The sequence below is a fragment of the Myodes glareolus genome, chromosome 22 (genome assembly GCF_982192425.1).
Source record: "Myodes glareolus chromosome 22, mMyoGla1.1, whole genome shotgun sequence".
Taxonomy (NCBI): Eukaryota; Metazoa; Chordata; class Mammalia; order Rodentia; family Cricetidae; genus Myodes; species Myodes glareolus.
In genome coordinates, this window is record NC_142047.1 from 48481313 (window position 1) to 48497621 (window position 16309).

A 16309-nucleotide genomic window follows, 5' to 3' on the forward strand; every position below is an offset into this window, starting at 1 on the left:
GCAACTGAACTCAAGTCCTCTGCAAGAGCAACAGTGCTCTTAGCCATTGAGCGGTCTCTCTCCGGCCACCATCTCAGTGGACTTTCCAGACCTCCTATGGTCTCACAGGAAATACGAAATGAACTAGAGGAGGCCAACCAACTTCTCCTTTAAGACCCCTGTCTAGTTCTGAAGACACCAGGGCGGGGACATGAGATGGCTGGAGAGATGCCTGTCCTCTGTCGTCTAGAAGGGCCGTGGCTCCTGGAACCTTCAGGAGCTGAGCTGCCCTAGGCTCTCAGATGAATGCCAGATGGGCCTTGCATAACATCAGAGGCGTGCTGGATTTGACCACAACTAGTTAGACTAGAGACAACTAGTTAGACTTGAAGCCCAGCTTCACCGAGCTTCCTCTCCAACCCGGCAGGGAGAACAGGGCCTCATTCTGTCTGGGGAAAGTTCACAGCAGGAAAGAACCAATTCACTCCTATACATAATCTTCAACTCATAATGTAAAACAGTGGTTCTCAACCTGTGGGTCACACCCCTTTCGGAGTCCAATGACCCTTTCACAGGGCCCACCTGAGACCACCGGAAAACAGATATTCACATTACAATTCATAACAGGAGCAAAACTGCAGTTACGAGGTAGCAATGAGAATAATTTTATGGTTGGGGGTCACAACATGAGGAACTGTGTTAAAGGGTCACAGCAGCATCAGGAAGGTTGAGAACCACTGCTTTAAGCATCACTGAACCTGCAGGGAAGGAAAAATGTGTAACTGAGCATCCAAGGGGAAAGCAGATTTGTGGGGATCAAGATATTTGAGTCAGCACATTCAAGGACTGGGCTAAAACAAGGAACCCTGCCCCTGACACATTTGGGGTGTATAAGAAACAATCAGACCATTGTTCCAGAACTGAGATGCACCAACCTCCAGGAACGGATTTAACAGCAAAATGAGGATTTGTGATGTGTGGTACAAAGTTATAGAAAAGACCCAGCAAGAAGCACAGAGAGCAAAGAATGGGACATTAGTGGGGTATACTCAGAACTCTTCCAACCATTCTCTCCACATACCTGACAAGAAGCAACTTAGCAGAGAATTGGCTAGAGAGGGTGTGGTCCGTCATGGCGGGACAGGCGTGGTGGTGAGCAGCTCCGTGACTGTGGAAGTGAACTGCTGACCTGTATCTCACCATACCAGAAGGCAAAGGGCTCAGGATGGAGAGAGGCTAGAACCCTAAGACAGCCCCCACTCCTGCAGAGAGAGTCATTTCCTCGACTACTCCGCCTTTTAGAGGTTCAGCAACCTCCCCAAACACTGCCACAAGCTGGGAACCAAGTGCTCAAACACATGAGCTTTTCGGGAACATTCACATCCAAACGGTTACAGGTTGTGCACGCAACTAGAGTCACGGGACAGGCCATGATGTTGGACGGGGCAACTGCTGAACACGTGATCAGACACTTCCCCAAGCTGATGGAAGACATCGAGAAGTTCAGAGAACCACAGAGAGAATGAACATGAGGGAACAGGGTGTCATAGCCAAGCTGAAGATTAAATACACGGAAAAATATTCAAAGCAATTTGAGCACAAAACCACAGTTCCTCAGCAAAGCCCGGCCTTAACATTCACAAAACTACTTTTCCTCCCACACACACGAAAATAAAAACAGTGTTAGTTAAATTTCTCATTTCTGGGACGAAATACCTTACAGGAACAACAGACGGGGAGAGGGGTTTGTTTGGGCTTAAGGGATAATAATCTGTCGTGACAGGAAGACACGGTAGCCAAGGAGTGCGGCATTCACACATAAACAGACACAAATCGATGGACAAATAAGTAATCTACAGCACTAAGTGACCTAGGAAGAAATCAAATAATCTGAAATATCCCAATATTTATGAGGGAAAGAAAATCCTTGTTGAAATCCTTCCAACTAAGCAAACCTCGGGCCCAGATGGTTGCTGTGTGTTTCCAAACATTTGAGACTGAAGAGGACCAACCTCACAGACACTTCCAGAAAAGAGAAGGGACTCTTAATAACTGTTTTTATGAGAGCATACTTTCTCTAAAACATGGCAAAATCTTGCAAAAAAATTAAAATTGCAAACCAATCTCACAAGCATAATGTTTAAAATCCTTAAAATATTAATGAGCCCAAGAGAAATTATAAAATCATCCTAATAGTGGATTTGAGATGGTTGCATATTCAGGACTGGACAGATGGCTCAGCAGTTCAAAGCTCTTGCTGCACTTCCAGAGGACCTCAGTTCGGCTAACGGCACCCAGGTAACGCAACTCACTAACAAACACCTGTTAATTCCGGCTCTAGGGGGAATCCAGCGCCCTCTTCTGGCTTCTGCAGGTATTGCATTCAGATGCAGGGGGGTGGTATGGAGAGATGAGGGAAGAAAAAAGGTTTGTATATTGAGTCACGATTTAAATATATACATATACAACATATAAACAAGATATACATATTATACACACACTTATACAAACTAGGAAATACCCTTAATCTGATTAGAGTTCACAGGAATTGCTACAGCTTTAGCCAACATCTTGCTCAACGGTGAAATACTAACAGTTTTTCCTTGAGATCAGTCATCTTCAGAGCTACACGGGGAAAAGCAGACACCAGGTTTGAGTAAAAATTCAAGAAAAAAAAAACCTCTTTTATTCATGGAGACTGTCAGTGAATTTAACAAACTTATCAGAGAAAAGATCCGCACAGAAAAGTGTTGGAAAGTAGAGTTTTTCTTTTTTTGAGACAAGGTGTCACCACGCAGCCCTGATTGCCCTTGAACTCGCTATATGTATATCCGCCTGCCTCTGCCTCCGAGTGCTGGCATTAAAGGTATGTGCCACACCATGCTTAGTGGAAATGGAATTTTTAAGAGCTTCAATGGTAACAGAAATCTAATCAGTAAGATTTAAACGTAAAGAATGCCATCCAATTTCTCTACAGTGAAGCTCCAAATAACCCAAGAGGTTTTTTGAGGCCAACTGTGGTGTGACTTTGGGGGGAAGCTGTAAAATTAGCATCTATGGCCCAACACTATGGCCCAAAGAATGGTACATTCAAGTCCATCATGATGGGTTAGATGAGTTTGCTGGGGGTGACTTACTGAGCAATGGGCTCTCTTCTCTCTCTCCCTCTCCCTCTGAAATTGTTAATGTCCCCCTCCCCCACCTAATCTGAGAAATTGGCACAAAACTGGTTGCAGAGCGCCACCTAGTGTTGAAACTGCTAAGGTGTCCAGAGGCTCACGTAACAAGGAAGTCAGACACTGGACAGTTCAACATTTATTCTCTTAGCAAGGGTTGTGCCTGTCTCTGAGAACACTGTGTAGCTGTGTGGACTATGGTTTGCTTGCTGTCATCTGGCATCCAGATCAGCTAAGCAGTGACTTGCTGGAAGATGCATCCATCTGGATTCGGGGGCCTAACCTCATGTCTACATAAGTGGGAAGGTATACCATGTTTATGGACTGGATGATTTGGGGCTATTGAAACGCCAAACTGTCCTGAGGACTGAGACACAATGCTGAAAAAAATTGCAGTTCCTGGGGTTGGAGATATATATGTTCTGACTTCAGAATGAGTATGACAACACCAGCTAAAAGTCACAAAGGCAATCCTGAGGATAAATTGAAAGGCATGTGTTATATGTCTCCATACCTATTGGGAAATGGTAGGGATTGAAACTGTGTGATATTTGCACAAAGCAATAAACTGACTGATGAAATAGCATTCAGAAAAACAACAAAAATAAAACAGAAAACATTGTATTACTTCCGCATTTCTTCAATCAGATCACCTGGCAGGGGCAACAGAAGAGAGGGCTCATAGGTTCAGAGGGCACAGCCCAGAATGGTGGAGAAGGCATGGTGGGCTTCCCCATAGTGGCAGAACCATGTCACAACAGCTTCTTTACATGGCACAGCTCAGGAATTCGGGAATGCGGGCCCCAGTCAGAAGTGGTAGGGCCTTCAACAGCTTTAACGTTCTATTTCAACCCACTAGCATCCACGTCCCGAAGTTTGCGCTACCTCCAAAGACACAACACAGACCAGATGTTCAAACACGGGGGCCACTGGGAACATTCCAGACTCCAATCAGATCAGCCACATGCACCCTGTCCCTGATTACGACATGGGCACTAAGATAGTCAAGAGGGGAGAAAGCTGGATCTCTTGAGTAAAAGTCCCTCACTTTCTTAAACCACAGACAAGAGTCAAGTCCAAACACAAAAGTGAAATAATCTATCTTTGATAAAAAAATTTATGAGAACATCCATGTCTTTAGTGTAAGGGAAAAAAGGTGGAAAGTACTACAAGAGAAGATAGATCAGAAGCAGAGAAATGGGTCACTGGGCAGAGGTGCTTGCCACAAAGCTGGACCTGAGTTCTGTGCCAAGACCCAAGTGGTAGAAGGAGAAAAGCAGGCCAGGCAGTGGTGGTGCCTTTTCTCTTAACCTTTATGTTAAGCCTTTAATCCCAGGACTCGGGAGGCAGAGGCAGGTGAATCCCTGTGAGTTTGAGGTCACCCTGGTCTACAAGAGCTAATTCCAGGACAGCTAGGACTGTTACGCAGGGAAACCCTGTCTCAAAACATCAAAAATAAATAAATAAATAAATAAATAAATAAATAAATAAATCAGCTCCTGCGGTGCTCCTCTGACCTATAAGCCACTGTAGCATGCACACATATGTGTATGCATGCCCATGTGTGCACGCACACACACACAAATACCACATAAAGGTTAAGAGAAAATATAGATCATGTGCATAAAAATTAGCTTTGTTTCATTATGTGACACTATTAAGCAAGCAGAAAGGTGATCCACACAAGGTGATTATAATGTAAAGCGGTCCTACGGTTTGTCAACGGAGATGGTAGAGAACGGCTACTTGCCAGTAACATGTGCTAGTCCAGTGAATGGACACTCAGCCAAGGTTACACAAGTAAGATGCTACAAGTATACATTACGGTACAATCGAATAGAGGACATACAGGGAACAGCGTTACAAACACACACAGCATAGACACAAAGTAGCTGAAATGAGATCATAGAAAATAGCAAGTATTAGCCAGATGGTAGAGCAAGCAGAGCTCCAACAGCTCCCAAGCGTGAATTGATACAACCACTCTGAACAAACTGTCACTAAACTGGACTTGGCTACACTGTGACTGGACATTACATGGGGGCACTAAATGCCCAACAGAAATGTTTCTGCAAAGCCCCTGTGTCAGGATGTGGAGGCTATCCCGAGGCAAGGCAGTCAAAAGGTTCACTGGAATACACCTGGGAAGACCCGAGTTCAGATCCCTGCAAAGCACACAGAGCCAAGCAGATCTGGTGGCCACCTGTCACCCGCACTCAAGAGGTTGTGGACAGGGGAAGAAGCCAGCTAGACCTGAATCCCAGGGATTGTGCAAGACCCTGCCTCAGTAAAGTGGAGAGAAATCAAGGGAGACCCCATCAGCTTCAGGTACACACACACACACACGCACGCACGCACGCATAACACAAACATACACACATCCGAAGAAGATAGAAAATATTCCCACACTTCTAATAGAGAAACAAATGGTGCCTCATTCACACAAAGGAGTGTGTAGAAACAGTAAGTGAATGGCCCACACCTACTCACAGAAACAGAATGAGCCTCACAAACAACACAGCATTGAGCAAAAGATTGCACAGGAAAAGCACCATGTGCTTCATGGTTCAATCTAGATCAAAATGGCAGGCAGGCAAAGCTAACCACATCACATGGCAAATTGCATGATCGTGTTGGGTGAGAACATTCTTCCAGCTTCTATTTGCAATGTGTGAGCTGTTCTGCTTCCACGGGAACCTTAGAAATGTGGGATGAAGGCTGGGGAGATGGCTTGACGGTGATAGGGTTTGCTGCCAAGCAGTCAGACTGGAGTTTGGATCCCCAGCATCCATGTCCATGCCAAGCGGGGATGGTGACCTGCCTGCAATCCCACCTTTGAAGGCAGAGAGAAAACCCCTGAGCCAACTGGCTAGCAAGACTAGTCATATGTCAGGCGGCTCTGGGTTTGCTGAAAGACCCTGCCTCAAAGAATGAGGCGAAAGAGTGGTTGATGAAGATTCCTGGTATCAACCCTGGGCCCATATATACTTATGTGCACACATGCAAATGTGTATAGGCATGAGGAGAAGCGGAGAAATGTATGGTGACGGAGCAAAGACATAGTCAGCGGCGGTGCTTTAACCACACACACTTTCTCTGAGAACCACCTTACCCTAGACTCCTAGCATCATATGGCCCAAGGACAGCCAGTTCTTGTCAGCTGATGGTCCTGCTCTGCAGAAAAGGGTAGAGGGATTTCTGCAGAGAGAACGGAGAGGATGCCCTTTGCAGTTCAACACATGCCACATAGCTCTGCTTCTCCACATCAGAATGACTATGGCAGAACTAAGGGTTTTCTCCTAGGTACCTCTTAATGGCTAGAACTGTGGAGTCTGGATGGAGTTATATAAAAAAACCACTGACCAGGGTTAGAAAACTTAACCTTTGGGCCTGCAAGCTTAAGGATTCAGAGTTCATGCAGATAATGTCTGGAGTCTTGCTTCTTTATGATGTGAATAATGCTGGGGTTACGGATGGTTTGAAGAGAAAAGGATGCTTTTTCCTTAACTGTTATGCATTTTAAGATTTATTTTTAATTATGTGTCTATGTGGGGAAGGGAGATATGTGCTCATGAGGGCAGGTGCCTGTACCCTGGAGCCGCAGTCACAGACAGTTGTGAGTTTCCTGGCACAGGTGTTGGGAATTGAACTAAGGTCCTCTAGAAGAGCGGCAAGCACCACTAACCACTGGGCCACCTCTCCAGGCCGTTACCCATTTTAATGAGCTGCAAATTGCCTACGCATGTCATTACCATGCAACTGAAATGCTTTTATTTTGCTAAGCCAGACCTTTCATATCAGCAAGGATTTTGTCTTCAGAGAATGAACGTTGTCACTTAGGTTTTAGGACCTAGACTTTCTGAAAAACTTCAGATGGCGCCTTCAGAGCACAGAGACAGCAGGGAGAGACTTTGACAAGCCCAGAGTCCCTGCCCTGTCATAGGAAGGGATGGATAGCAATTGCAAAGGAAGATACTGAGCTGGAGAGGGGGCATTCAGGACTGAATCAAACGCAGTCCTCTGGGGAGATGTGCCGCTGACAGGCCAGAGCAGTCACAATGAGCCAAGGGACCATCCTGTCCACCCTCCCAGAGCTGAGAGTATAGGGGTGCACACCGCCATGCCTGGCTTTTCACATGGGTCCAGGGAATATGAACTCAGGCCCTTGTGCTTGTGTGGCAAGCACTTCAATGAATCCATCTTCCTGGTCCCAGGGCAGGCGTTATGCTCCAATAAACTATGCAGAGAATGGGAAAAGAAAATAGCCCACTTAGGAAGTCCTCATCGCCTCTGGATCTTTCTGTAGTCATCAAAAATGTCTCGTTTTCCATCTGGGGGAATACTAAATTCATGATCATGCCTCATGACTCAGCAACTTGTATAAAATAAATTTGAGCCCATCCATGAAAAATGGGGTGCAGGTTACTATACTGGCTAGTTTTGTGTCAATTGGACACAAGCTACAGTCATCTGAGAGGAAGGGACCTCAATTGAGAAGGTCCCTTATGCCTCCATAAGATCTAACTGTAGGGCATTTTCTTAATTAGTGATTGGTGGGGGAAAGTCCAGCCCATTGTGGGTGATGCCAACCCTAGGCTTGTGGTTCAGAGTTCTGTTAGAAAGCAGGGTAAGAAAGCACTCCTCCGTGGCCTCTGCATCAGCTCTAGCCTCCAGGGTTCTGCCCTGCTTGAGTTCCTGCCCTCTCTGCTTTTGGTGATGAATGAACTGTTATACGGGACGGTATGTGAAATAAACCCTTTCCTCCCCAACTTGTTTTTGGGTCATGGTTTTTATCACAGCAATAGTAACCCTAACAAAGGCAGTTACCGAGAAGACAAACCAAGATGGGATGCCTAACAACTGTAAAATTAAAGTGTAATTGACCAAAATAATGGTTTTTCATAGACTCTGATACACCCCATCCCAGTCTGTCCTTCACCACAGTCCCCCACGTGACGGATGCTCTGAAGATGTCGCTGGACCCAAAGTGAAATATATACAATGTGTTTAGGTGGACTAAAGGAAAGGCTACTTACTGGCCAGCCCTGGAGCGACGTGGTCTCTGAGCTGTGAACAAGAGCCCGAATCGCGGATCAGAGGGGGCCTAACAGTCCTTGGTCTGCCGCCCTGTCATTTTAGATCAGCCTAAGACAGTGTGGGGCGGGGAAGATTATTCAGATTGATTCTGCTTAGAAGAAGCTGGTTTGGTTAAAAATCGGGTCATTTGTTACAGTGGCACCCCAATTAAGCCAGCTTAACACCCCCTCATTGCGGCTATCGTAGAAAGCAGGGGAGAAGAGTAAACATCAGACCCGGCCATCGGCTCTCCTGCTGTCACGTACAGGGAAATATCAATCAAGTTGGAATTGCTGACTACAATTTTGTCACTGAGAAAATAACTCAGTCAAGTGACTCTTGAGGTCGGCGGGGCGGGGGGATAGAGAAGGAGGGGCTGGAGCTGCTGCGTGGAGCTAGCTCTCCCATCCAGCTCCTCAGGATGTGCCAACCCCTCATCTTAGCAGTGTGACGGCATCCTTGAGACTGAAGGTCTCTCCGCCTGTTTTCCCATCTGCATCATGAAGCCAAATGCTGCTGGCCTGCTGGGTGGTCATAGCAAGACAGGAATCAGAGACTGGGGAGATGGCTCAGTTGCTAGAATGCTTGTAGTACAAGCACAAAGGACATGGTTTTGGTCCCCAGCACCCATGTGACCAGTGGCCAAGGGCCAGTGACTAGGACAACTTATGACTTCCTGGCACTTCTTGGAGCTAGCTTCTGAGTTCTGTGATCCTGACATTCTGAAGTATACACGATATATATATATATACACTTGTGCATGTGTATGTGTGCATGTGTGTGTGCATGCATGCAAGTTGGGATCCATGTAGCCCAGTCTGGCCTTGAATTTGCTATGTAGCTGAGGATAACCTTGAACCTCTGATCCTACTGTCTCCACCTCCCGAGTGCTAGGATTACAGGTGTGCACTCCACACATGGTTTTGTTCTTTGTATATGAAAAGCAGCCCACCCAACTACCCCAGGGACCCTGTTCATCTAAGGGAGATGCATTTGGGGGTCTCATGAACTTAGGATACTGCCCCCATGTGCAAATCTGGTCCCTTGGATGCAGATGTTGACAGCAGGCTTGTTTGTAATGGGCAAAAATTGGAAGTGTCCATTAGCAATGAACACATGGACAATACATGACCTATCCATATACTGGGGTATGATTTAGCCATCAGAAAAAGAGCAAAGGGCTGGGATAGGCTTCAACATAGATAAGCCTCAAAAACACATTAAGCAAAAGAAGACACGTAAAGGTCACATACTTGGGGTGGAGAGATGGTTAGTAGTTAAGAGCACCAGCTGCTCTCCCAAGCAGACCTGTTTTAAGTTCCCAGCACCCGCACGGCAGCTCACAACTCTCTAAATCTAGTTCAGTGGATCTGACGCCCTCTTCTGGCCTCCACAGACACTGCATGCAGTGGCTCACAAACATACATGGAGGTTTAAAAAAACATATGCATGAAATAAATTTCTGCATATTCTGTTTATATGAAATGCCTAGAAGAGTTCCTAACAGGAAGTAGGTTAGTAATTGCCCAGGGCGGGCCAGCAGTTTAGTACAGAGTTAGTGCCAAGAGTCTCTGTGCTTGAGAATGAAAATCTCTGGGATCAGAAGGGTTGCTGGTTACATGACTATAAATTCACTAGAAAATCAATTTGTTGTAAAAAATAAGTGAAGGCTGAGAGAAAGGGGAGCCGTGCAGAACTGGGAAAACTATCTTTAATTCCTGCGTAACTTTTCAATCTGGCGTTTCCTTTCTGGTTATTATAGCCCTCACAGTTATTGTAAAGAAAATTAGAAGCAGAGGAAGGTATTATTTTAATGTTCATTACCTGAGGAGATAATTGCCACTTGGATTTTAATATATTCCCTTCTGATCTTTCTCCGGCCATACATACTTTTTTAAATTAGGTTCATGCTATGTTTTCGGCTGTGTGTCTCATCTACGAGGCATAAAGCTTAGGCATGTCTGTGAGTAATGGAACCTATCAAAAATTTTTTTAAAGGCCTGGTGTTTGGGGAGTGAGAAAAATCTTGTTTTGCTCACATTATGAATAAAACAAAATGCATGGGGTCTTTTAAGAGCTGGGGGTGCTGCTCAGTGAGGAAGATTTCTCTAGACACAAAGAGTGTTCCATCCTCACTACCAAAGAGAAAGAGAGACTTGCTGGGCACAGTTACACACCACTGCAATCTCAGCACCTAGGAGACAGAGGCAGTAGGATCTGTAGGCCAAGGCCAGGCTTGGCTCTATAGTAAGTTCAAAGCCAGCTTGTGCCAAGGGAGACCCTTCTCAAAAGAAAGGAGAGGAAGAAGAGGAATGGAAGAAGGAAGTACGGGAAGGAAGGGGGAAGGGAGGGAAGGAACCTGTGCCTGTCTCTCAATACATCACCACCCTGCTTTCCCCACCCCCATCCCTCTCCTGGTGCAAGATAAGGCCTCTTCTTTGGGGATTAGCTTCCCCAAATCACAGAGCCGATATTTTCATTTGATTTCATAGTTGAAATGAGATCCTATAAAAAAATCATATAATAAATGGTCAGATATAGAAAGTAACAGATAACTCCGGGCATAGTTGACACATGACCCAGAATCCCAAGGAAACCAGACCCAGTTTCTGTCTCCCTAGGCTCTCTAAGCAAATAGTGGCCCTGCACAGAACTCACATCCCACTGTTATTTCTAGGGAACATGTATACACTTGAAAGCCACCCAAAGCGGCAAAAGAGCGCCACCTGATGGACGGTACTAGTAAAAGAGTCTGTTCATTACCCACGATGACCACTAGGCTTGGCCTTGGTGCCAGTCCCCACCCTGCATGCTGGCCAGCTACGGGGAAAACACTATGGCATGATCTGGGTCTCTAGTATGTTGTCAGCTCAGTTAGCCAGTGGGAACAGGAAGCTAAAAATCTCACGTGTGTTTAGAATGACTTAGTCAAATGCCACTATTGCTTTTAAAAAATGATTCAGAGACTGGAGAGGCAGCCCAACAGTTGAGAACACTAGCTGCTCTTGAAGAGAAAGGGAATTCAATGGCCAGCACCCACATTTGGTGGCTCACAACCACCTGTAACTCCAGCTTCCGATCTGCTGCCCTCTTCTGGCTTGGGTGGGCACTGCCTTCACATGTGCACACATATACTCATATACAGACACACACATACACATAAGCAAAAATAAAATAAGCAATACCGATAATGACTTCACTTACAAAGAGGGACCCAAAATACTCAGACTCATAAAGACAGAACATGGGGTGGAGCTGCAGGATCTGGAGAGGGTGACTGGTCTACCACTCACTTGCTGGCAGAGGTGCAGTGGGGAAAGGGGGGAAGCTCTAGTGGCAGCAGTGCCTGATATGCATGGCAGCGTGGATGCTCCCAATGCCACTGAGCTGTACACAAGAGCAGTGAGTGTAAGTATATTGTAACACAGTAGCTCAAAATGATACGATCTAAATGATAACCACAAGGAGCGTCTGGGGAGATGACTAGTAGCTAAGAGTAATGGTTGCTCTTCCGGAGGACCAGAGTCCCCCTCCCAGCATCCACATGGAGACTCACAACCTGTAACTCCAGCCCTAAGGATTCCAATGCTCTCCTCTGGCTTCTGTGTACCTGTACATATGTGCATATATCCACGCATAAATAAAAATAAACATTTTGATAAGCCCAGATCATAGTTTACAGATTTTTGTTTGATTTCCTAGTGGAAATGGGATCCTGTTTAAAAAAAAAATCAAACTACATAATAAATACTCTGACACAGGAAGTAAGGATGAAGCCGGGCATAGTGCCGCATGCCTGTAATTCCAGTACTTGGGGGTTGAGGCAGCAAGATCACGAGTTCGAGGCCAACTTGAGCTGTGTAATAAGTTTCGTGCCAATCTAGAATACAGAGTAAGACCTTCTCAAAAGAACGAAACACTAATTAATTAGCTGTTTAATTAATCAAATTTAAGCATAAAGGACAATAGTTTATCAAGAGGAGACACTGTGTTCAGATGGGACCTAAACTCAGCAGCCCATGCTGAACTCTCTGCTCGGCATTTCCATCCTCTGTCGAACCCTTCATGTATCTACGCTGCTCAGTGTGAACGCAGCCATGAGCCTCTGGAATGAGGGTCAGTGATCTTCACTGGGTTCCCTACCACCACGGTGAGGACAAGAATGGCTCATATCTCAGAGGTCCTTCTAGCTCCCCACTCAATCCCAAAGCCCCTACACACCCAGCCAGAGCCCCACGCCACATCCAGGGCTGGGACTTCCTCAGACCTTTCTGGAGAACATAGCCATGGGCTTCCTCCATGAGAGCAGAGCTGTCAATCACAGTCTATCCTGAGTGAGTGGTCGGCTGTCTTCTAGTCTTCTATAGGTGCATCCAGGATTCTAGGCTCACTGCTGGTCTGCCAGACACATATTCTCGGTAACCGGCATGTTAGTCTGCCATACATGTATTCTGGGCAGGTGACTCAGATTGGGCCTTTTTCTATTAAAATGGAAAGTTCATGAAAGAGGCACTGTCCTAACCAAGCTTGAGTTCCTAGATTTCACACAGAGCTGTCCCATGGGAAGTGAAGGCTGCTGAAGAGAAAGAGAAAAAAACGACAGGGGCAAAAATACCCAGAAACCCCAGGGCTTTCAGTTATTTCTGGAGCCAAACAGCCTTGGCAAGAGCATTGTACCTGAATAGCTCTGGATTTTGAAGTAACTTCTCTCCTCCTCAGGCATAAGTAGGGAAGCAAGTGTCAAGGCAGCTTGTCAGGCATTCTGCCTTTGCCATGCAAATCTGACCGCCTGACTTCAGTCCCCAGAAACCACCCTGAAAGAGAACCAACTCTTAAAAACTGTCCTCTGACCTCCACATAGGTGCCGTAACTTCAGTGCAGGTACGTGTGTGCACGCGCACACACACACACACACACACGCACACGCACACGCACACACATACACACACACACACACAATAATAGAGAAAACACAATGAATTTAAAATAATTTGAACGAGAGGAGCAAGCTAGAGCCGCCGAAAGGGGTTTTGGCTCACCCAGTCTTTTCTTCTCACCCAAAGAAACAAGCTCCTTCTACTGACTGAGAAAAAGACATCGCCAGCTAGCTGGGCAATAACACATGGGAAATTGAAGACAGTCCTGTAATTAAGTTCACAAGAGGCCAATTCTTCTGGCCATATTTCAAACACCCGTAATGTCTTCTCATCCATTCTACCCAAACAACTTTACTTCATAATATATTCAGAGCGGGGGGAGGGGGAATATATATAATGGGATTCTTCTGAGATATTCAATTAGTTCAATAAAAAGAGAAAAATAATTTTTCAACAAAGAGATTTGGCCAAATGGCTGGCGCTGACAGTGAGAAACCGGCGGTGGCGTAATTATGCATTTCTTGGGAGTTGTTGTTCAAGCAAAAGTTAGCGCCATGCCCGGTTCGGAAGAGCCCTCCCTGATAAATCCCGCAAGCTCCTCTTCCAGGCGCATCTGAATGTTCATTCTGCATCCGTCTTTGGGTGTTGATGCATTTCCATTCCCTGCGGTCTAGGAAGGGCTCTCTCTTCTCATTGCTCAGAGAGCTCCTTCTTCATCTCCCTCCGAGCTGATTTCTCCCCACTAATGAAAAACGAAACGAAACAAAGCAAGACATGCCCAGAACACCCTCCTTGTGAAATCCCACTGCTTTTTTCCCTATTTACTTTTTGATTTGAGAATTCATTTTGATTTTGGTTTCTTTTTCTGATGAACGGGGACTATTGAAGCAGAGGCTCACTCTGTAGCCCAGGCAAGTCTCAGATTCATCATTGCAGGCTAGTTTTACGTCAATCAGACACAAGCTAGAGTCGTCTGAGAGGTGGGACTCTCTCTTGAGAAAATGCCCCCACCAGACTAGCGTGGGGGTGAGCCTGAGTGATTTTTTGATTGATGATTGATGTGAAATGGATCAGCCCTTTGTGGGTGGGGCCACCCCTGGACAGGTGGTCCTGGGTGCTGTAAGAAAGCAGGCTGGGGAAGCCTTAAGGAGCAAGCCAGTAAGCAGTATTCCTCTAGCGCCTCTGCCTCAGCTCCTGCCTCCAGGGTCCAGCCCTAACTTCCCTCAACAATGGACTATACATTGAAATAACCCTTTCCTTCTGACGTTGATTTTGGCCATGGTGTTTTATCATAGTAATAAAAACCCTGATCCTCCTGCCTCAGCCTCCCGATCATTTTCTTATCTCTCAGTTCATCTCCCCTGTGTTTTCTCCAAAACCATCACCTGTCTTTAAGCTTCAGGATCCTTATGGTCAGGGTCAGCCCTCCAGCGTTCTAATTTTCCACACAGTCTTCTGAGAGCTCCAGCGGTACTCCTGAGCCCTGCATGTCTGCAGTGTATGGCGTTTCAGGGACCATCAGCCCAATCAGAGCTGGACCTGTGGCCCCTTAGCAGCCTTTGCTCTTTCCTCTGATGGCCTCACTTGAGTCCCCAATTCACCAAGATAAAATATTTTCCCTGTGCAAACTGCCCATATCATGCCCCTCTTAATCCGTGTGGAGACTCCCTGCCGACAGCACCCAACATCTTCTATCCAGACCAACATGTGTTTTCTAACAATGAGTCAGGTCAGGTTGCTCCACAACCCCCTTTAAGAAAAAAAAATTATCTTTATATGTATGGGGGTTTTTTTTGCCTGCATATACCTCTATACATCATATACATGCAGTGTCCAAGGAGACCAGAAGAGGGTGATAAATCCCTTGGAAATAGAGTTATAGATAAAGTTGTGAACCACCATTTGGGTGCTGGAAATAGATCCTGGGTCTTCTGGAAGAGCAGCCAGTGCTCTTAACCACTGAGCCACCTCTTCAGCCCCACAACTCCCTTTTAAAACCTCTGGTGGTAAACCGCGGAGATGGCTGAGAAGTTAAAGGCACTTTCTGCCAAGTCTGATCTGAATCCAATGCCTGTGACCCACAGGGAGAGAAGGAAAGAACTGACTTCCCAAAGTAGTCCTCTGACCTGCACAAGCACACACACATGCACACAGACATGCAAACATACATAGTGCAATAAAAATTGATTTTAAATAATTGTGTCAAGCCACTATCATTTAGAGACCATCAGTAACGTACTATGATTTAAGAAGTACATCTGATCTTTATGGAAATAGAGGGAATCTACATGCTTACAACTTGTGGCCTACAAATTGGCTCTAACTTTTCTAAGTAACCATTGGAAACCAAGTTTTGGTGACACACATCTATAATCACAGCACTCAGAAACTTGAGGCAGGAAGATTGTCACTTGGAGACCAAACTGAGCTACCAAGCAAGACGCTATCTCTGGTACCCACAGGCTGAGTGGAAATGTGACTCAGTTGCAAAGCACTCGTCTTGCATGTGTGGCTAGTCACATGCAATTCCTGCACTGAAGCTGAGGCAGGAGGATCACAGGTTCAAGGACAGTTCAGGCAAAAGTATCTTTTACTGTCAACCCAGTTGAAACTGTCACTAGATAAGGAATACAAAATGCACCAGGTATCGATCACAGAAAGCACCCTGTTAGACCAGCCTCCCGCTACACCCATGTCACTGATGTCACCTTTCCCACAGGCAACCCTCCTGCCACGGGCACTGGGACTCTGCTGATAACCCTGGAGGACGTGAACGACAACGCTCCCTTCATTTACCCCACGGTGGCTGAAGTCTGCGATGACGCCAAAAACCTCAGTGTGGTCATTTTGGGGGCTTCAGACAAGGACCTTCACCCCAATACAGACCCCTTCAAGTTCGAGATTCATAAACAGACAGTCCCTGATAAAGTCTGGAAGATCTCCAAAATCAACAGTAAGTCAGCAACTACAAATGGCCAGTCTTTGTTCCTTCAGCTTTGATCTTCTGTTCTCCTTCCTCAAAGATGCTCCCTGTCCCACACAGAGTGTGTGTGTGTGTGTGTGTGTGTGTGTGTGTGTGAGTGTGTATACGTCTATGTGTAAAGTGTTTCATTTTTTGACCAGGGTGAGAAAACTGTCTGCAGAAATACTGGATATCAGTTTCTTACCAGCGCAAGTATGGCTGTTCTTCCTTCTGTTTCC

The 16309-nt window shown here is 45.9% G+C and overlaps 1 protein-coding gene across 1 annotated transcript in view; it reads left to right on the forward strand.

Moving 5' to 3' along the window:
- The window catches only part of Cdh13 (cadherin 13), a 969028-nt gene that overhangs the window by 940715 nt on the left and 12004 nt on the right, over positions 1-16309 (forward strand). The window contains exon 12 of the mRNA XM_048437368.3: positions 15828-16061. Coding sequence (XP_048293325.2) covers positions 15828-16061 — 234 coding nt within the window. The remainder of the gene's footprint in view (positions 1-15827; positions 16062-16309) is intronic.